The sequence below is a fragment of the Ursus maritimus genome, unplaced genomic scaffold (genome assembly GCF_017311325.1).
Source record: "Ursus maritimus isolate PB19 unplaced genomic scaffold, ASM1731132v1 scaffold_4, whole genome shotgun sequence".
In the NCBI taxonomy this organism is placed as follows: domain Eukaryota; kingdom Metazoa; phylum Chordata; class Mammalia; order Carnivora; family Ursidae; genus Ursus; species Ursus maritimus.
In genome coordinates, this window is record NW_024426552.1 from 91,837,952 (window position 1) to 91,859,221 (window position 21,270).

Sequence of the window (21,270 nt, forward strand, 5' to 3'; positions counted from 1 at the left end):
GAGTGTTAGGAAGATACCAGATACAACTGAAATATATACGTATTATGATAAGGGTATAGTATTATAAGAAGAATGACAAGACAGGAACCTCAGCCTTCAAGATTTCTTACCTGTCACTCTGGAAGAACATCAAGCCATGTCAATTTAAAATAAAATTATTTTAGCTATGAAGCAGATAACGTGATGAAGAAAAAGCACAGTAAATCAACCTTAGCCATTCCAATCCATTAATATTAATAATAATAAATTTGAAGACTAATCTATGCAAAATGCTAATTACCAGCATATTAGTGGAAATTTGGTAACTACTGCTCTCATAAAATTTTGGCATCACTGCAGCAGTTTTTGAAATTTTATTCATTAGATGCTTGAATTAATGAAGATGTGAATTAAATATAACCTCTCCATTTCAGCAGACTTCTTAAAGAGGCTGAGTCTTTTAATTTTCTTTAATTTCTTCACATTCCAATAAATTCCTATTGAATTTAAGCCAGAATAGATTAGTTGAACATTTTATAACTTTGTAAATTGTATTTAAACCAGTATATTAATACACATGCATAATTAGATTTCTTAGATAAATAATTAAATACTAAGCTTGATGTCTATTATACAAAGGCAACAGTTCAAAGTCTACTCAGTTAAGTCAGACCCGCTGGTGACAATCCACTGTAAAAATGCTGAGTGCGTTGGGAAATGGTGACAATCTCTACAAGAATTAAGGAGTTTTACAACATCCTCTTCTAGTTGGTTCCTCTGACTAGGATGCCAGAGAAAATACAATTAAAGAAATCAACACCAAAAAAAACCCACATTAACTTTATTACAGGTGTAGTTTAAAGCCAGAAAACAAATAAGCCACAGCTAATGCATGGCAGAAGTAAGAAATAATGTCACCATGGTGTTTTATCAGCAATATAGGAACTGACTCTGTGGAACTGATAATTTAATGTCCAAAGATTAGGCAGTAAAATGAATAAATTATGTGAGATAAGTGGGATGGGAAAGACTGGTAGTAACTATCAGAATGATAATTGTCTACATTCGGCAGGAAGGAAACAGACTACTGTGAAACTATGACAACACCCACATGTTGTGGTTTAATTTATAAAATTTTAAAACTCAAAACTTACAGAAAACTTAAATATAAAATAGTTAATAAACTGGTTTTCTGATAACTCAAATGTTCACTTATAACTGAAACTAGTTTCTTAACTCTTTATGTAATCATAATGTGTCAATTCAGAGACCAAGTGGTTTAGAGTATGCATTAAGTTTATATTTAAAAAATTCTTTTTAGAACTTAGTATTTTAAAAAGAGTGTAACAGGTGTAAGAGAGGCTTATCAAAAATCTTCAAAACTCAGTATATTTTCCTTATCACCAGTAATCTAAAAACCTATTAAAACATAACCTGAATCACACTTTGAAACTGTCTTCTAACAAGGTAAAAACATCAAATGATCTATTTAAAACTCGTTTTGCAAATGTAGTCTCAGATAACACAGTTAAGTCGAAAGTACTGACCCTTGCTTTTCTCCAGAATACTGAATTCTAAAAGAACAAAAATGTACACACAGTTTTTTAGCTTTTATGAAAAACTTTTTAAATTCATTAGAAAAGTTACCTCTAATGGATTATATTAAATAACACAATTCTTATTCAGTACCTAAATTCTCTTAAATAGAAATATGAAAATTTACTTTTCCCCCATAGTTTATATATTGATCTATGGGGCTTAGTAACAGCAACACTCTTGGCCTGATACTATCATGAATTCTGCTTAAATTTTGAGGGGAAATAACTAAAAAATCCCATAGGTCGAAACTAACTCATATAAACGGAAAGATTCCACTTCAATAAATGAAAGGCAATTTAAAATGCAAAATAAAAATGAATTAAGGCAGCTCTAAAGGAAAATATAACTAATCCATCCAAAATAGTGCTACTACAGTATAATTCACTCCTTAACACGTTGTTTATAATCTAGACATAAAAGCCAAAAATCAAAACAAGCATTGCGGTTACGATGCAGCATCAGGTGTTTACTTCAGTGAATGAAAAATAATGGTTACAACTCAAATGAATGGTAATTTAATATGAATAGATGCACCTTACCAGAGATGTTTATGTTTACTACCAGAGATGTTTTAGCAACTCCATATTCCTCACAAAGTCAGTATAACTGCTGTAAAAAAATCAACTGTGGTTCTGAATACCCATTCACAGTTGATCTCAACAAGGTATCTGATGTAGGAGACTGATTATCTGTGACAGGCAGAAGGATGTGGTGGTCCTCAGTTCCAAGTGGAAGAGAGAGTGGTAAAGTCATATCAGAAGGTTTCACATCCAATGTTTCTGATAACGGACTTTTCTGTATGGAATCTTGTTCACTTAAGGGATGATCCTCTGTGCTAGAATCTAGAATTTTATCTGCACCTGAAATAGAAGGGCAACAAATTTATGCTATCTTTGAATACAAAACAAAAACCCTTAGACTAAATCTGCTTACCATTTCCAGCACTTGCATTCAAACCTCCACACCTTTTACTCATGCTGTTTCTCTTATGCTGATTTACCCTCATTATCTATTCAAATCCAATACAGGCCTCAAGCCTAGGTTCAAGCACCAACTTGAACTTAAAATGGACTTAACTGTTCTAGACTAGGGTGAGCTGTTACCTATTTTATCACTCGGTTGTCAATTTTTCATTTATCACCTTGTGACATCTATCTCTCTTACTGCTACTGAACATTCTACTTCAGTATGCCCTGAATTCTCAACCAGACTGTAAATTCCTTAAGGGTAAATGTCAAGTTATGCTTCTCTAATTCCTTCAAAGTACTTAATAATAGTGCTATACACATAATAAATGTGTTTACTGAACATATTAATGAGTAGTTCATACCACTCTCTGAGTTCAAGTTCAGAGGTATGGCACTTTTGTATATTTTCAGAAGCGAGAAATTCTTCTCTACTTAGGGAGTGATTATCACCCTATGGTAGATACACTTTTGCCTTCAAAGTTCCCATGAGCTTTACCATGCTTCTGTCTCTCCAAAGTATTTACATTTCACTCTGTCTTCATTAGACAAAACTGCCTATTAACTTTCATAAAATTATAATTCTCTCTGTTCTTGCCAAACTACTCTTCAGTTCAACCAGCCGAGAATATAACCTGCGCTTCCTTGTCCCGATGACTCCCTTTATAATGTGCTCTCTGCCTGGGACGAAGGTCCTTTTCCTATCTGCACCCTTTGAACTCTCTTTCCTTCAAGTTCCCTAGAATTAAGCCCTTCCAATACTTACCTCAGAAGGTCTTTATCTCTTCTTTAGCACTTTTGTGTCTCTATTAAACCCTACATTTTATCCTGTAATCACAGCTATTTAGCTTTCTGGTCTCCCACACTAGATTGCAAATTCTTTGAGGACTAAGAATGTGCCTTGTTTTACTTCATATATCTTGCAGTTAGTTATGTGTACTTTGGAGGTAGAGGCATTTAATGTTTGTTGAATTAACAACACTGCAGTTTTCAGAAGTTACTGACTTAATCCTATGTTTCTGTTTCTGTTCACTATCAGACTTGTTAACATCTCTACACACTGAAGAAGCCTAGTATTTTGTTTCTAATCATGACACAGTGAAGCTTTTTCGAGGATTCATTTTAAGCAACAGACTTAAAATTTTGTAGTCTGGCTTTCCATTTCTATGTAACAATTTGGGGCTACCTATTTGCTTATTTTTATGTTTCTATTATATTCCCTCTTATATGTTTCTGGATTAGGGTTTATGATGCCCTTTTCTTCACATAACTATAGTAATCCCCAGGTAACCCAGACTCTAGTATGGATAACAGTGATACATATATATATTTTTAATATTCTTTCATTCTTGATACTTCATAAATCAGGTTTTTAAAAGAGGAAATATTTCAAGTACTGTTTATTAGAAGGCCAATATGGAAAAAAATTGTTAGTGAATTTATCTACAAATTATAAAGCTTCCTTCCTAATATGTGTATATCTAGTTTTCAAAAATATATATCTAATTTAAACTGTTATAACGTGCATCTCAACATTTTAGGAATAGCACGAATATGAGAGCACCAAATTTTTATAAAACACAAACATTTACCGGAATGGACTTTTGTTTTGTGCTTCTTTAAATTTTTAATATCTGTGTAAGAATTTCCACATAATTCGCAGATAAATGGCCTTTCTCCTGAAAAGCAAGTTAAAAAGTTTAAACTCAATATTTTAAAAGCTGCTAAGACAAAAATATCAATGTCTATGAACACAGTGCAAACATTACTATACTGTTTAAGTTTAGTTTCAAATGACCTTTTTCATCACTTGGTTATAAAACTTCTATACATATTAGGCACTCCTTTACTTTATATAAAGCATCCCCATTTCTGGGAAAATGGAGCATTTTCATTAACAGAAATTTAACTTACTCTTTTACTTCTATTAGACATTTAGTGAATGCCAGTTATCTGCCAGACCCTAAGAGGAACAGCTAAGGGGAAAAAATGTGTAATTATGGTTTCTGCTTTCTGGCAGCTTTAAAATCCTTTAAAAATAGTGACAGAATAAAATGCTACAAAAGAAATAAGAATTGTTCAATGCTTTATAAACAAAGGAGCATGAGACTATAGACGTTTATTAAATGTCTACTAAGCGCTCACACTATTCCAGATAGGAATTATGAGGAATAATTTTAAAAATGAAAAAGTCAGAACAGTACATTTTCAAAGTGGCATTTTCCCTTAATTTATTTGTTCCATATTTTCTTCATACTACACAATACTGTTACAAGAAACATGTCAGTACAAAAATTCATTCCGAAAATTTGCTTACGGAACACTATTTGATAAGAAAATATGATATTATCTTGGTATTATCTATTCCTTTTCATTTCTTGGTACACCTGTGCAATTTAATCCAAACCACCTAAAAGCTATTATTATCTGGCATATTAAAAAATCTATACAATTCTAGACCAAATTTAATTAATACTACTCCAAATAACTAAAAAAAAAATCAAAGCAAGTAAAAAGTTGATATTTATACATTAAAATATTGCTATAGGTAGAGTACGACTAGATACCATAATGGTTTAAAAGTCAAGGTTTACATAAAAAGAAATTAGAGAGAACCAAAAATAATACGTTCTCCCTAAACACAGACCTGTATGGGATCGAAAGTGTTTGTTGAGCTCTCCTGAGGAAATAAAACTTTTCCCACAAATACCACATATGTATGGTTTTTCACCTAGATGGAAAATAAAAGATAGCGAAGTGGTGTACTATACCAATATAATATTTATCAATTACAATAATCTAAAGTAACCTGTTCTAAAATACTAAATTAAAACCTCTTATGTTGTATTTTAGAGGTATCTTCAGTGTGATCCTACTTAGATGAATTATTAGTAATTATTTTACACTGTCCATGTAACCTGATGCTTTTCATATAATAAAACTTTATTTCTGCAAATATCCTTCCAGTAGACTAGAGTTGGGCAAGAAGTTCAATTTTTATATGATTACAAACATACGATTAAAAATTCGTCAATCCATTACTTTCTTACTATCTACTATATTATTAAGAGGAATATTTAGCAAAGATCTGTTTTAAAAGGTACCTTATCAAAACTGAAAATCTTTGAGCATAATTTGCTTCAAAACTGATACTCTGCATTTGAAGTATCCATTTAATCTGCAAATCTTAGAATGTCTGCGTAGGACAAGTCCTAAGATGTCGTAAAAATCAATGTTCTACCCAAACCCACCTCCACCCAGTAATTTCACTCTACAGTTTTATCCGAGGAAAGTAAAACAAGAGGCTAAGGAGTTTTTCTAAGGTCATAACATAGGTCTCAATTCAAGTTTATATATTGTCAAAACTATCTGATTTTAATGTATGTAAGTTATATAATAAAAAATTCCAACCACCGTTATGCTCTAGAAAATAAATCTGTTTTTATAGCTAATATTTATTATGTGAAAACCACAAACACAAAAAGCTTCAACAAGCACAAACACAACAGATATACAACACAAAGTCTATAACCTCTTTTCTTTAAGGGCTCAATTTCCCTTTTTTTCTTTTATTTACAACTTTTCCTAATTTTAAACATCTCTGTCAAATTCTTACCTGTATGTTTTCGAGAATGAGTGATAAGAGAACTAGAGACAGCAAATGCCTTCCCACAAGTATCACACACATAAGGCTTTTCTCCAGTATGCCTACGAACATGATAGGTCAATGTGCTGGCTTGAGCAAATCTCTGTCCACACCTATCACAGACATATGGCTTCTCTCCACTATGCTTCCTATTTGTAAATAAATATAAAGTTATATGCTGGTGAGTAAAACAATTTGTGTCCAATCTATGTAATAAGCATTTTTCATTCAATTTTCATTCAGTCTTTTATTTCATCTTAACAGACCAAAAATATGTATTTAAAATCAACAGTTTCAATGTATACTGTCAAAAATAAATGTTTTGGGTGTTATCAAAACATCTGTTCTAAGATCAGTTAAAAAAAAAATTGTGCCATCATCTTTATATGGTTGTCAAGTGTGACCCTAATAGCACAGGCTATTATTTTCACTTGTCCATTCACTCACTCTTCAGAACTCTTTCCTTAAACCTCCAGCACCTCCTCACCCATCCTCATCCTTAGCTGATGTCCTTGCTTCCTGTTTTACTGAGAAAAATTTAAGCAATCAGAAGAAAATTTCCACCATCCCAACTCTCTACCTATAGGCATCTGCACCTATGTATTTGCTGTTTTTCTGTTGACTCTAACATGAGGGTGACAGTTGATTTGAATCCAACTACTCCCATTTGTATAATGAAGATACTATCCTACCCCCCATGCCCACTCAATGATAATCACTCCTGTAATTTCCTCCACCAGTTTTCCCATCCCATTGTATCTCAGCATACAAATATACTGATGTCTTCAATCTTAAAAAAAAAAAAAAAAAACCTTGACTTCTCTTGCTCCTCCATTTCTTTGCTCCCCTTTATCAAAATTTGAGTCTCCAACTGTTCTACTTTCATTTCTTCTCTACTAATCTCTATTAGCCTCTGCTAACATTGCTTTTGTCAAGAGCACTGCTGACCTCTCACTCTGCTAAATTCAATAGTCAATTCTCAGTCTTCACCTCCCTATCATCAGAAGTTGACACAGCTGATTGCTCCCTTCTGGAACAGTTTCCTTCACTTGGATTCCAGGGCAGTCTACTCTTGTAGACTGGCTGTTCCTTCCTAGTCACCTCTAAGCGCCTCATGACTCAGTCCTTTGATCTCTTTTCTACCCACATTCATTCTCCTAGTGATCTCATTCAGTGTTATAACCTTAAATATATATATTTATATATAGGTTTATATATAAGGTTATATAAATATAACCTTAAATACTAAACCTTAAATACTTAAATATGCTAGAGACTCCCAAATTTATACCTTCAACTCAAACCAGTCCTCGAAACTACAGACTTTCTTAACCAATGTACATCTCCATTCAGATGTCTAATAGTCACCTCAAATTTAACAAGTTCAGATCTCTACTCCCTCTTAAACTGCTCTATCCACAAACTTTTCCATTTCAGTTAACAGTAATTCCATCTTTTCAGGTGCTCAGGGCTGTAAACCTCAGAATCACCTTTGATTCCACTCTTCTTTCCTTCTTTCATACCCCACATCCAATCTGCAGCAAATTCTATTGTTCTACCTTTAAAAATATGTCCAGAATCTGACAACTACTGATCTATTCCACTGTTACCACTTTGGCCTGAATCATTATCGCTCTCACTTGGGTTATATCTGTATTTTCCTAACTGGTAACTTTGCTTCCATTCTTGCAATCTTACATTCTTTTTCTATTATTGCAGCCAGAGTCATCCCCTAAAAATGCAAGCAAGATACATCGCCTGCTTCTCAACCTCAAGAGTAAAAGCTTTAGGGGCGCCTGAGTGGCTCAGCTATTAAGTGTCTGCCTGGCTCAGCTGTTAAGTGTCTGCCTTCGGCTCAGGTCATGATCCCAGAACCTTGGGATCAAGCACACATCTGGCTCCTTGTTCAGTAGGGAGGCTGCTGCTCCCTCTCCCTCTGCCTGCTGCTCCCCCTGCTTGTGCTCTGTCTCTAATAAATAAATAAAATCTTTAAAAAAAAAAAAAAGAGAGAGAGAGTAGAAGCTTTATAATGGCCTATAAAACGTTATACCATTTAGATGCCCTATCACCATTCTGATCTTATGTCTCTCCCTTATTGACTCCTCTCCAGTCGCCATGGCTTCCTTCTGGTTCCCTGACTATGCTAAGAAAATTTAATGGTGGAGCGACAATTACAACTCTACTGTCTTGAGTGCGAATACAATAGTTATTCAAAAGACTATGGTGAATGACAGACTCAAAGATCAAACAACTTATTTTTTTGTTTTTTACCTTGCATGAATCTTGAGATTGCTAGAAGTTGCAAATTGTAAATTGCATACATCACATTTATAGGGTTTTTCCTCACCATGATGCATACGACTATGGAAGACCAGCTGGCATTTCTGAGCAAATCCTTTATCACACAATTCACATTTGTATGGCTTCTCACCTAAAAGAACAAGCAAATAAAATTTATATTTAAACGGAGATATTCTGTTTTAGTTGCTTGAGCCACATAAGCTTTCAAGAGCTCACCAACAGTACTATTTTCAGTATTCAGAAAATATTAACTGCTAGAAGTAAAAAACCAAGTAGGATTTTTTTTCCAGATTGTCTATTGAAAACATCAGTAGAATTAAAAGAAATCACTGTTTCTCAATTCATAAGAGTGAAAGGTGAACAATTAGAAATACACATTGCATCTTAATATGTACAAATCTAAGTGTACCAACAAAGGTAAACGTAGAGGCTGAGGAATGAATATTTGTGTGATTCTAAGAAACATGTTCAGAAGTTGACACGGTCTAGGAAGCAAAAGGTGAGACGTGTTGGCAGTCTGAAAACTGTCCTGAGTTGTAACTACTTTTTATCAGTTCTCTTAATCTTTGTCTCTGTTAAATACTTAGCAAGCTAGAATCAAGTTTGTGTTTATTTTAACTATGAGGGAAAATGGTACAAAGACCCCATACATTAGGACTTCAGAGTTATCAGCAGCAATAAAACAAAAAACCAGTAAATACTTGGTCACAATTACAAAGAAATTTTCAACAATCTAACATGCTAAATACTTTGTGAATTCAAGTATATACCAAATGTTGGTCACAAATAGTCAACACTGCATATTATTATGTTCTGTACAAAAATATCATTTCAGTCACAGTATAAAAGCAATCGTATCTCCCACAAACCAGTCTTACCTGTATGAGTTCTTACATGCGTTTTCAGCTGGTTACACTGGGTAAATGCCTTTCCACACAAGTGGCAGACATAAGGTTTAACTCCTTTATGTATTCTCATATGCCTTCTCAAGCTGCTGGCTTCTGAAAACACTTTCCCACATGTGTTACACATTGGCTTGGCCTTGGAATACCTCTGATCCAGCTCTTCCCCAGAGCTCTCCAGCTCGTAAGAATTCTTGACACTGGCTATATTAGACATAGAGTGTTCTTTCAGAGCACAGTTTGGTTGTGACTTTCCACGTTTCCGTTTCACTGGAACAGTCTGCACAATAGCTTGTGCTGGAAAAGTATTTTCCACAACTGACGTCAACTCGAGTTCTGAATTATCATTTCTTTGTGCAACTTGATCTACTACAGCTGTGGATAATTTATTTGCATCTAAGAATAATTCAACAGATGCATTCTCTAAAATGTCACTGGGATATTGCACTGTTTTATTCTGTCCTGTTTTCTGGGAGTTGAAAGCCTTCTTCTTCTTTTTAGTTTGAGATGACTTCTTTGCTAAAGCCCCTTGTTTAGGATTTGCCTGAACTAAATCTGTAGATACTTCTGATTTTTCCCGACTGTTATAATCTCGTAGAGTAAGGAGACAAGTCTGTTGATTCAATTCAATGTTTCCAGTAATACTAGATATCTCTGTAGAAGAGGGATTAGCAATAAAAGCAAAATCTTCCATCTTTATTTTACATTTAGTGACCACCTCTTCCACTTTGAGATAGTCAGCAGCCTGATGAATTTCTTTAACATTCCAACTGTAAGGAAACAAGGCTAAATGACAATATTCTGAACAAAGAAAAACTATTTGTGAAACAGAGCTGCACATATATTTCAATGTCTTTTAAAAACTTAATGAAGCAGAATGATGAAAAAGGCATAACTAAAAGAACAAATTTACAAGAATTCATTTACTCATTCAGAATAACGCGTAGGCAAAAACTTCCAGTTTTGCAGAACTTGAAAAGATGAAAAAAATGGTTACATACTACGTTACGTACTACTATAGGAAAATAAAATGTTCAAAGTACTGTGTGTTTTAAAAAATACTTGTAACACAAAAGTAGCTGTTGGCAATGTACTGCCTCCGCCATTCACCCTGAGGCCTATTCAGATACAACCATCTTTCTTGGACTGGCAACAGAGTAAAAAATTATTTCCTATTATCTCTCTCTGCTCCCCTGTGAGGGACTTTAACAGTGCTTCTCAAACTTTCCCAAGTATGAGAGTCACCCAGGTATCTTGTTAAATGTAGATTCAGATTCTGTAGGGAGGTGTGTGGTGGGACCTAAGTGTCTGCATTTCTAACACACTTGCTGGTGATGCCAATGCTGCTGGTTTACAGATTACACTTGGAAGGAACAGGATTTAGAATGCACTAAGCTCTAACAACCCTCCCGTGTGTGTGTGTGTGTGTGTGTGTGTGTGTGTGTCTTACTCAACTCATGTTGGAGAGTCTGTCATTATTAGAATTATATAAAAAGATTAAAGTTCACCCTGTTCAACATTCCAGTCAATATTTACTGAGCATCTACCATGTGTGGTACACTAAGAGGGATATTAAGAAATATCAAATAGTCCCTGCCCTTCAGAAGTTTATACTGTAGTGAAAAATTGTTTGATTACTCTAACATTGGCTCTGGCATTACAAGGTGAATTTATCAGGGTAGGTCAGCATCTTTAGGCACTTCTATTTTCTTAGCTATAAAATCTGAGAGATGAGGGGCACCTGGGTGGCTCAGTCGGTTAAGCATCTGCCTTCATCTCAGGTCATGATCCTGGGGTCCTGGGAACAAGCCCCACATCTGGCTCCCCACACAGCAGGGAGCCTGTTTCTCCTTCTTCCTCTGTGCTCTCTCCCTCTCTCAAATAAATAAACAAAATCTTTATTTAAAAAATCTGAGAGTTGAGTTGGTAATAATACAAAAATATGACCCTTTTAATTATCTGAGGACGGATATACACACACACACACACACACACACACACAAACACACCCTTCAAGTAACCTTACTACTTGCCATTTTCCCCAAATAATATTTAACTCTTTAGAAAAAAAATATATTTTCCCTTTTCCTTCATTATACATGTAAGCCAGAAAAGGGTTTTAGTTATAGCTGATAATATAAATATAGTGCTATTAATACATCTTTTTTAAAAAAAGAAAAGGAGTAAAATTTGAAATTAAAAATTAATGAGTGTCATGAACCACTCAGGTCTTTAAAAGTATGCTACAGTATCTACAGATCTATATCCATTTTTTCATCAACAATTGAAAACTTCTTTATTTCAAGTGCCACCTGTATGTTTCTTCTTTTTTAATTTAACATTACATTGGCTTTTAAAAAATTGCCTTTCATTATACACTTAATCATTTTTCAGCTCATCATAGATTAAGTAGGTTTATAGGCCAGTCTGGAAACCTAATCACAAGTTTAGGGAACATTTTACTTTCTGGGAAAATATACCTAAAGTTCTTAAATATACTATAAAAAAAAAAACTTTTGGAATATAATCTATTTGCAAATGGAGTCTTTCCCCTACATAAGAAAACATGACCTTGGTTATAATTTTGGAATATGTAACAAATTATCTTTGTAATGAAGTTCTCTATTTGCAAAGATATAGCACAAATGTCCCAAACATAAACACAATCTTGTTCATCTTTTATACAAAATGTTTTTTGCCATATATACAGTAGCATTATCACTTCTAAAAATGTTGTTTTTCCTTAAGCCTTTTATTAATTTTGTTACAGTCTATTATTAAATTACAATAAATGAGAATACCACTAGAATGAAACCAAATTTATCACTTATTATACTCAGGCCATCAATTATAATTGTGCTTAGTGCTCCATAAAATGAACCACCGAACACATAACAAGGTCTGGTAGCCTGTAAGACCAATACAAACTAGCACTGAGTGGCACATGAATTGTTCAGTACTGATACAGTATTTCGTACAAATTATCCATCTATTTCATAGACAGACTATAATCTCAGTTACAGTTAAGAGAACCAATCAGCATTTGTTTACATCAATAACTGCTTTTGTTTACAAGCGTAAAGTTACAGGGCTTGCAAACTTACTGTCATCTTTTGCACAGTCACTGAAAGTCATTTAATTACATATTGCCAGGTATATGGCTAAACGCTTTACATAAATAGTTCATTTAACCCTTAGGACATGTCTATGCAATCTGGAATAATCCCATTTTACATACAAATGAAGGCTCAGAGTTCCAAAGAAAGTAACTTGTACAAGATCACAGTGTGTTAGAACTCTGATTTGACCAAGGAAATCTGGCTCGTGAGTCCACTTAATTCTTTATTATTTTGTTTTTTTCACTAAATTTAATCACTAAGTTGTACAGACTTTCTACTTTTGATGTAAACCTTCTCACATTGGTGGGTGGGCTCAAACAACTAGTTCCCAGGCAAGATATGTACCAAAAAAGATTGAGCAAAAATCTGGCCTTTTTCACATTGGTTCTTTGCACGAAGGCTCAAAGTAAGCTGCTCTTCAGTTTGTTCAAATCAATTCAAGATTGTTCTGGAAAAGTTAATTGAGAAAGGGAAACCACTAAATTGAAGATCAACCAAAATTCACTAGTTTTGTGGTTATTTTATATTACATATTCTGAATATTTAGAAAGAGGTAATTGTAGAATCAACTATTCAGTAAATTTAAATAATTTGTCATGTAGGTTAATCTATGACACTGGTCTGTTCTTTTAATCAACTCATACAGAACTGACTCAAAGATTTCATTACACCAAAATTTAAAAACAATTCCAAACAGTACAAATGTTTCCTTTTCAAAAGGATTAAGGAACATCCTGATTCTAGCTTTCTAAAGAAGTATAGTTAGACAATAAGCTGCAGTGTAAAACAGAGAGAAGGATTCTGCTTAATGTGTATGAGCATATATACAGAGACAGAGATCATCTGGAAAAGAATGAAATAATATTTATCAAAATGTTAACAATGATTATAAGTGGGTGGCAGAATTTCAGACGTTTCCTTTTGGTTTCTTTCCTAATTTTTCTCCAAAAATTGTGAAATTAAAGGGAGAGAGGAGAGTCGAAAAGAGAAAATAAATGAAACTAATGTTCATTGGGAGGAAGGCCTTCAAGTAAATCCTTGATCTTCACAGTAACACCAAGGTAGTTATTACCATCTCATTTTTACAGATGGGGAAACTGAGGCTTTTAGAGGTTGCATCTTGCTCAGAGACACAGTGACTGACAGGCTAGATCTAATTCTAAAGCCCATAATCTTTTTATGTCAGATTATGATCTAGTCATGTTCACACTTTTATAAGAGATGGAGGAAAGAAAACAGGAGTAATTTGATTGGTTTCTCTTTCACCTGCACAACTAATAAATGCATTAGTATTAAACTAATTACACAGTTCACTATGCATGGGAGACACACAGTGCCTGCATTATCAAATTCCTAAAGCCTACTTCTTGTTAGTACAGTGAGAGCATTAAGCATTTCAGAAAAGCATTCTAGCACCATGGATCTGATTTAAGCATTAGTACTGATAGCTATACAGAGATAATAGAAGTCACGGCCATTTACATTCCAAGGAAATTATCTCCCTGAAACAAGATCAGGAAGAGGTCCTGCACGTTCCTCTCTATGGTTGGAAATGGGAGTATTATTAAATGAACACAGAAGATCATCCTTCTTTCCTCATCTACATTCCCTTACCTCAACCACTTTAAGAAGTAGGGAAATAGAGTGAGGAAGAGAGACGATCAGAGGTACAGAAAGACCAAAGAAACTGGAATTCACCTAGAATTCATTGTGTATGCTCCTTAAGTTTTCATAACTAAAAACACAGGCTCTGTTTCAGTAGATAAATCAAATGTGTCAGAAGCAAGGCCTTAATCTTATTAACACCTGTGCTTTTCGTGCGTAAGAAATGTAGTCTGTTCATCCCAAATCAGTAATACTGACTTCTTTATTAAAAACAACAGCATTGTGCACATGACTATATGAAGACTCCGAGTTAAGGGACTGAATGGAAAAAATTCAAATATACTTTAGCTCTACAGACTGCTGACTAGCTTTTATAAGTGAAAATAAAATGTGTACTTTACCTGTCAAGATTTAAAGTTCCTGTGTATATAAACTCCAACAGTTTCTGAAATCCATCAGCCTTCACCTGACTCTGATCAAGGAAGACATTGTTCTCAGAAGTGCTTCTGTAGATCGCACCAAAATACTCACTAAATGAGGCAAGCACATTCCTATGAGCTTTAAACTGGAATTCCCCAATCACTACGGTGCAGTCACAAAGAAAACCTGCTTCCCGTTGTTTGTTCAGTCTCTCTAAAAGGTGCTCACAGTGGTGCGAATACTGCATTTTGATATCAGAATGGAATTTTACCCTTGTTCTAAAAGACAAAAAGAAATAGTAAGTCAGTAACCCTAAGTTTTCATCAAACGTTTCACCCAACCAACTGGTAAGGGGAGAAGGGACATGGGACAGAACATGGACAAAAACAAAGTCAGTCCTTATGTATTCCCCCCACCTCGAAAATTCTTATCAAACAGGATAGTTAAAAATGCTGAAGCGTAAGTTCCTGTCTATCTTTGTTACATCCTGGACAACTAACACAATCCTTTAGACAGATAAACAAATGGCGATGAATGAAAACACTTGCACCAGCTGAAAAAAAGCACCGCAAAATTTCACGCTTTTGCAGCAGTTGAACCTTCAGATTTTCAAGCTCAGTACGCATGCATATGCTGGGGGGAAAAATTAACCAACCACTAACAAATGACTCCTTTGAACAGATGGCGAAAAAATACGGTACAAGTTCTTTAAAACTACTCTCAAATCACCGAAACCTGTTAGTTTCCGTGGTGCACAGTTGTTTCAAAACGCTAGGCGGGTGCCCAGGGGGCGGAGAATGAGCGGAGCCAAGAGTTGTCAAGGTTCCGTCACTCGCCCAGAGGAGGCCACACCCCCTTTCTTCCCACTTCTCCATTCCGGACCGCAACGGAGAGTGACAACGGTGTCTCCCGGCTTCTGCCGCACTGCCTTCGCCTACCTCCCACTACCTTGAGTTCCCACAGCAGAGGTTGTGGCCAAGGCCCACACCGGACTGCCTCGCCCAAGCTTTCCACGTTAATACCTTCGCCCCGACCTGAATTCGAACTCCAAGACGCCTGCCCTCCAATGACCCAGCGTCTGGAGAGAGCGGGACTGGCAAGCTGGGGGGCTGAAAAAAGAACTTACCTGGAGCAATCCAAGGGGGAACAGTTTCTTCACGCTCTCTCCGCCATCTTGGAGGGACGTCACCGCGCCCCGCTCCGCCTCTTCCTTCTTCCTCTACGGCGACATCATATCCGGCCCGGGCGTCCCATGTATACGCTGGAGGCGCTGGTACCGTGGACGTCCGACACCGGCGAGGCCCGACCAGACAGGCCCACAGAAATTCCACTCCCCAGCATACTAGGGCCCCCCGCGAAACCGCAAACGTCACGAATACGGGACTTAAGGGCTCATTCACAGCGCCCCGCTTGTCTTCCTCATTCTGAACATTATGGTTGGCCGACAGTCGGCATCTCGCCTATGGCCAGCGGTCGGGCAGCGCCCCACCGAGGCCCTCTTTCCAGGAGCCAGATTGTGCACTGCATGCTGGGGCTTGTAGTTTCTTTCATCATCCTGCCCTTCCTCAGGACCCCGCGAGTGGAAACAGCTTGTGTACTTAGGCTCCTGGCCAAGGGAGATTTTCAAGCTGAGACAGATCACCCCTTTTCGGTTTACGTACCCGAAAGCTCTTGGGAACCCCCTGGGTTTTGTTTGCATCAGCCGACTGTAGCTTAGTTTCCAGGATATCCTTACCTGGTGTTACAAGTCTGAGATGCAGCAAAGCGGAGCAAAGCAGTAGGGTACACTGGGCACGCGCAACATTGCAGGAAGGTGGGCTTTATACCGGAAAAGGTTCTGCGTCTAGACCAGAAAAATTTAAATATAATGATTTACATCGAATTCAGATTTTTGTACAGTGACGGAAAAGGATGCCAGTTATCTGCGTAATATACAAAAGGCGCAGAAACAGTAAGATAAGTCCTGTTAATATGTTAGGGTGAATTTTTCCCTAGTACTTGCAGACATCATGAATCTCAGAAAACCAAAACTTCATTTTTTCTTGTTAAAAGTTGTATCAGGACTTTAGGATATTTACTCATGACTTTATTTTAAAGGACAGTCACCTGGAATTTACTCGTTTCTTCTGAGATTTTTCCAAAGACATTCTGCTTGCTCTTTAACTTCTTTTCTCTGGTCCGTAAAAACATTTGTGAATAAAGCCACTACCATTATGTTTATAAGGGAAAAAGCTGAGTCGGGTTCTTGATTTTATCTTTCTGATTTCACTTTTATATTTCGTCGGAACCTTTTTCGGTAGTTTATTCAGAAATATTTATGAGTCTCTACCAGGTGTTAAGCATGACACCAAGTATGGATAAAATAAGAGTAAAACATGGTCTGGCGTTTAGGGGAATTTGCAATCTGAAGGGGAAGACTAATGAAAAACTAAAGGACTTGTAATACAAAGAGTGGTCGGTAGGCAACAGGGCTAACAGTTTCTAACACCGTGTTTGAGCTCCTCTTCTAGGTTGTACATTACATTATTTTTCAGTAGTAGTTTGGAAGTTGAATTTTTTTTTTTTTTGAAACATTTCCGCGTGGCAAGCTGTCAATAAAAACATTTGGTGAACAAAATAATCAAGGTAAAAGTTCAAATTCCCACTGTTCCACAAGTTCGTATTTAGACTGTCTTAAAAAATCACATATCCCTGTTTGAGGGAATCTATAGGAAAAGCAATAATTGTTTCCGCCCGGTTTCGAACCGGGGACCTTTCGCGTGTTAGGCGAACGTGATAACCACTACACTACGGAAACTTAACTGGTTTCTGTGGTTCAAAATGGCCTTGATATAGAAGTAGTACCACGAAATTCTGGGCACTTACAGCAACATTAAGGTAGTTTTAACAGGAAAAACGAACAAACAAAAAAGGAAAAATGACTATACTTCTAATTGTGTAGTGCTAAAACTATTTCGAAAGTTGGAATTTGCGTGCGCTTTTTTTCCAGAGTCTCCTGCGGACTGCTGTAGAAACCAGGCGCTGGCTCCTTCCACTTCCTTTGCGTACACTTGCTTCTGTGGGAAGAAATGTTTTATTTGGCAGTCTCCGCCCCCCCCCCCCCCCCCCCCCCAGTGCTGAGAAGCCCGGGGCAAGTGCGGGGCTTGGTTGGCGTCCCCCTTCTTGCATCAGTTTGCAGCACCAAATGCCATCACTGTTGTTTAGTAGGGTGACCGTTTCAGCCTCTGGTGGAGAGACAGGTAAATAGCTTTTGAATTTCCTCCCCTGCTTGTATAGACCAACCAGAGGTTCGAACTTGCCTGCTTGTTTTAAAATACTCTACACAGTGTGTAGAATTAGGGGGGGTAAAAAAATCAGACACGAAAGACGCACCTTTTGGCACGCAATGTACTTAAATTGTTCTAAACCTGAACTTCGTATGACCTAAGGAATATCGTTTTTCTTGAAAAGAGGCAGACACATCCTTATGCCTAAATATCAAATATTTTAAGGAAATGAGAATGGCCTTCCATATCACATGGGGGATACCGGGTGAGATTGTTAAAAATCAATCAATCAAAAAAAGCAAGATTCTACCATTTTGGTTTTGAGTACATTTTTCTTAGAAACTGCGGGAAAGAAACACAACAAAGTATTTGCCCAGTATATAGAAACAATAATAAAAGTATATAAATCCCACTTTTTTCTCTTTCAAGATTTTATTCAAATTCAAGTTAGTTCCCATACTGTGTAGTACTAGTTTCAGGGGTAGAATTTAGTGATTCGTCTGTTGCATATAATACCCAGTGCTCATGACATCGAGTGCCCTCCTTAATGCCCAGCACCCAATAACCCCATCCCCAACCCCTCTCCCCTCTGACACCCCCTCAGTTTGTTTCCTATATTTAAGATTGTCTTAGGGTTTGCCTCCCTCTGTGTCTTTATTTTTCCTTCCCTCCGCCTATGTTCATCTGTATAAAACCCACATTAAATCCTAGCATTCTTTCACTTTTTCTATCCAGAAGTTGAGGAGGGTTTCAGAACCAAGCTTCTTCTGAGACAACTTTCCCCTGTCAAATCTCTCCACCTTTTCCTAGCTTCAAGGGCACATTCCAGAGCTTTCCTCAGGCCCCTGGACAGGTACCTACTAAGCAGAATTTAAAGGCTTTGGAAAAGAAAATTGTTTTTATGGCTCATCGAGGTATTAGAGAAAGGCACTTTGAAGGGTTAAATTTGCATCTTTAAGGAAGAAAGTTGGGTTTTCCCCGATATTGGCATAGTGACCCAGCCCCTGTGAGATGCAATCAGCAAGCAGCACCTCCGAGAGTCAATAAGCCAGGCCTCTCCCGGACCCCCGCCCGCACTTGCCAGGCGCAGGTCTCGTGGGGCCGGGCCAGGGCCTCTGTGACGCGGCGTTCCAGGCCGTGGGCCTGTTAACGCTGCCCAGGGTCTGCGGCCCGCACTTTCCGCCCTCCTGGCGCAGCCCGCAGGCAGGGCGGCCGGTGTGGCCAGGCGACCGGAGGCGGCGGCGGCGGCATGAGCTACTACCAGCTTCCAGTGGTGATCGACAACGGCTCGGGAATGATCAAGGCGGGCCTGGCTGGCTCGCGGGAACCCCAGTTTGTCTACCCGAACATTATCGGCCGAGCCAAAGGCCAGAACTGGGTGGCCAAGGGCGCGCTGGAACTGTGTGTGGGCGACGAGGCGCAGGAAAAGAGAAACTCACTGTCCATCAGGTATGGCCTTCTCCCAGCAGGCAGGACCCACGTCGGATTACGGGGAGTCCAGATGAGGGGCGCAAGGGTGAGAGGATAAGGAAGCGGGGAACAGGAAAGTCTCAGCCTGCTGGTGCCGGCCACAAATCTCCAAGGGTGCGAAACATCTAAGAGTGAACATTACTTGCTCTCTGTATAAATAGATGTATTCAAATGTACAAATAAAGTTATCATTCATAAAATACAAGTTCATTAAGAATATCACTTAATTCATAGTACCCTTATCATGTGGGTTTCTTCAATTAATTGCTATTAAAACTGTACTATTATGTAAAGATTTCCCAATTTTTTTAAAAAAAGATTCTTTGTCTTCTAAAGGGACGACGAATAGAAAGCAACAAACACTGCAGAGGAAGGTAGTAGCTCTGCTAACTTTTGCTGGCAGTCACCTTTTTCTGACTGGCAGTCACTGTCCACAGAGGGATACTGGTGATAAAAATGGGGATTAATCCAAGTTTGAAGAGAATAGATGCTGGAGAAATTAAAAACTGCCATTGTTAAACAAACAAACAAACAAAGAAACAAACAAACGCTGCCATTTATCTTACTGCTTTTCCTACAGCTACCCAGTGGAGCGTGGTCTGGTTACTTCCTGGGGAGACATGGAGACCATGTGGAAGCATATCTATGATCATAACCTGAAGCTAAAGGCCTGTGATGGCCCAGTTTTGATTACCGAGCCGGCACTGAACCCACTGGTGAACCGGCAACAGATGACTGAGGTGTTTTTTGAGCACCTGCAGGTTCCTGCCTTCTATATGTGCATCCAAGGGGTACTGGCTCTCTTTGCTGCTGGCTTCACAACTGGCTTCGTGCTCAATTCCGGTGCTGGCGTCACCCAGTGCGTGCCCATCTTCGAGGGTTACTGTCTGCCTCATGGTGTCCAGCAGCTAGATCTGGCAGGCCTTGACCTCACCAACTACCTCATGATGCTGTTGAAGGATCATGGCATCGTGCTGCTTAGTGCTGCGGACAGAAAGATTGTCGCAGACATTAAGGAAACCACTTGTTATGTGGTAATGAACTATGAAGAGGAAATGGCCAAGAATCCCGAGTCTATAGAGAAAGTTTACCATCTGCCTGATGGGAAGATGATCAAGCTCCATGACCAGCTCTTTCATTGTCCAGAGGCCCTCTTCTCTCCAAATCTTATGAACCTCGATACCCCTGGCATCGATAAGTTGTGTTTCAGCAGCATAATGAAATGCGATACAGATCTGAGGAATTCGTTTTTCTCCAATATTATCCTTGCTGGGGGATCAACCTCTTTCCCTGGTTTAGACAAGCGGCTAGTTAAAGATATAGCAAATATGGTACCTGCCAATACGCCTGTGCAGGTTACAGCTCCCCCAGAAAGGAAACTCTCAGTGTGGATGGGAGGCTCCATTCTTGCATCCCTGTCTGCCTTCCAGGACATGTGGATCACCGAGGCAGAATTTAAGGAAGTTGGACCCAACATAGTACACCAAAGATGCTTCTGAATACAGATAAAATGGTTAGAAAAAAATGTTTTGAGTGTTCGTGACAGAAAACTGGATATTATATGTATCTGGGGGAACAGGAAGTATTTCATTATTGGATTGTCCACATCTCTTGCATTTCTATGATGGGGGAAGATAATGGTGAAGTAAACCATTGAGTAGAGCCAAATTAAATGCTAGAGGAAACTATTCTTGACCTTGGAGATCTTATATTTCCTTTGGAAAAAGAGCAATTTGTAGTACAACATGTGTGCCAAATGAGTGATATAGATTTACGTTTGCTGAGGTTTAGGGAAAGAAGGTTGCTGTGAGGAAAGATTTCATAGCAAATGTTTGCCATCATGGATGTGGTGGCATTAGGATGGGTGTGTGGTGGAGGAGGAGGAAGAGGGCAGATATCCAGAGAAGCATAATGGAAATGAGAAAGGGCCTAGGGACAAGAGAGAATGAACAAAGCCTATTCAAAGCACGTTTAATAAACTGGTTTTATAGAAATGAA

The 21,270-nt window shown here is 37.7% G+C and overlaps 2 protein-coding genes and 1 non-coding gene across 6 annotated transcripts; 1 reads left to right on the top strand and 2 right to left on the bottom strand.

Moving 5' to 3' along the window:
- Window positions 1–804: 804 nt before the first annotated feature.
- MYNN (myoneurin) lies at window positions 805–16,684 on the bottom strand. 4 transcript variants are annotated; one of them, XM_008710303.2, is made up of 8 exons: window positions 15,663–16,681; window positions 14,518–14,814; window positions 9,369–10,162; window positions 8,461–8,620; window positions 6,160–6,338; window positions 5,191–5,274; window positions 4,136–4,222; window positions 805–2,438 (listed from the first exon to the last, which is right to left on the bottom strand). In XM_008710303.2, exons 2-8 carry the CDS (start codon window positions 14,781–14,783, stop codon window positions 2,176–2,178), a joined length of 1,833 nt encoding a protein of 610 aa, XP_008708525.1. In that variant the 5' UTR covers window positions 14,784–14,814; window positions 15,663–16,681; the 3' UTR covers window positions 805–2,175. The 4 variants fall into 4 exon arrangements, with proteins under 4 accessions (XP_008708525.1, XP_008708528.1, XP_008708526.1 ...); XM_008710306.2 differs by lacking the exon at window positions 15,663–16,681 and adding an exon at window positions 12,857–12,959 and having other exon boundaries at window positions 14,518–14,645; XM_008710304.2 differs by lacking the exon at window positions 5,191–5,274 and having other exon boundaries at window positions 15,663–16,683.
- A 576-nt stretch (window positions 16,685–17,260) lies between these two features.
- TRNAV-AAC lies at window positions 17,261–17,333 on the bottom strand. The gene has a single exon. It is a non-coding gene; the product is annotated as a tRNA-Val (tRNA).
- A 1,470-nt stretch (window positions 17,334–18,803) lies between these two features.
- ACTRT3 (actin related protein T3) lies at window positions 18,804–20,960 on the top strand. The gene is made up of 2 exons (XM_040621755.1): window positions 18,804–19,251; window positions 19,853–20,960. Exons 1-2 carry the CDS (start codon window positions 19,052–19,054, stop codon window positions 20,769–20,771), a joined length of 1,119 nt encoding a protein of 372 aa, XP_040477689.1. The 5' UTR covers window positions 18,804–19,051; the 3' UTR covers window positions 20,772–20,960.
- Window positions 20,961–21,270: the final 310 nt, after the last annotated feature.

Excerpts from the sequence above, each read along its gene's own strand:
- MYNN (XM_008710303.2), bottom strand. The coding sequence starts at position 14,783 with ATGCAGTATTCGCACCACTGTGAGCACCTTTTAGAGAGACTGAACAAA. Across the intron at positions 8,621-9,368 it reads GCATGTAAGAACTCATACAG|GTGAGAAGCCATACAAATGT; the intron begins GTAAGACTGGTT and ends TTGTTCTTTTAG. Across the intron at positions 2,439-4,135 it reads CAAAACAAAAGTCCATTCCG|GTGCAGATAAAATTCTAGAT; the intron begins GTAAATGTTTGT and ends CTTCTATTTCAG.
- ACTRT3 (XM_040621755.1), top strand. The coding sequence starts at position 19,052 with ATGAGCTACTACCAGCTTCCAGTGGTGATCGACAACGGCTCGGGAATG. Across the intron at positions 19,252-19,852 it reads AGAAACTCACTGTCCATCAG|CTACCCAGTGGAGCGTGGTC; the intron begins GTATGGCCTTCT and ends CTTTTCCTACAG.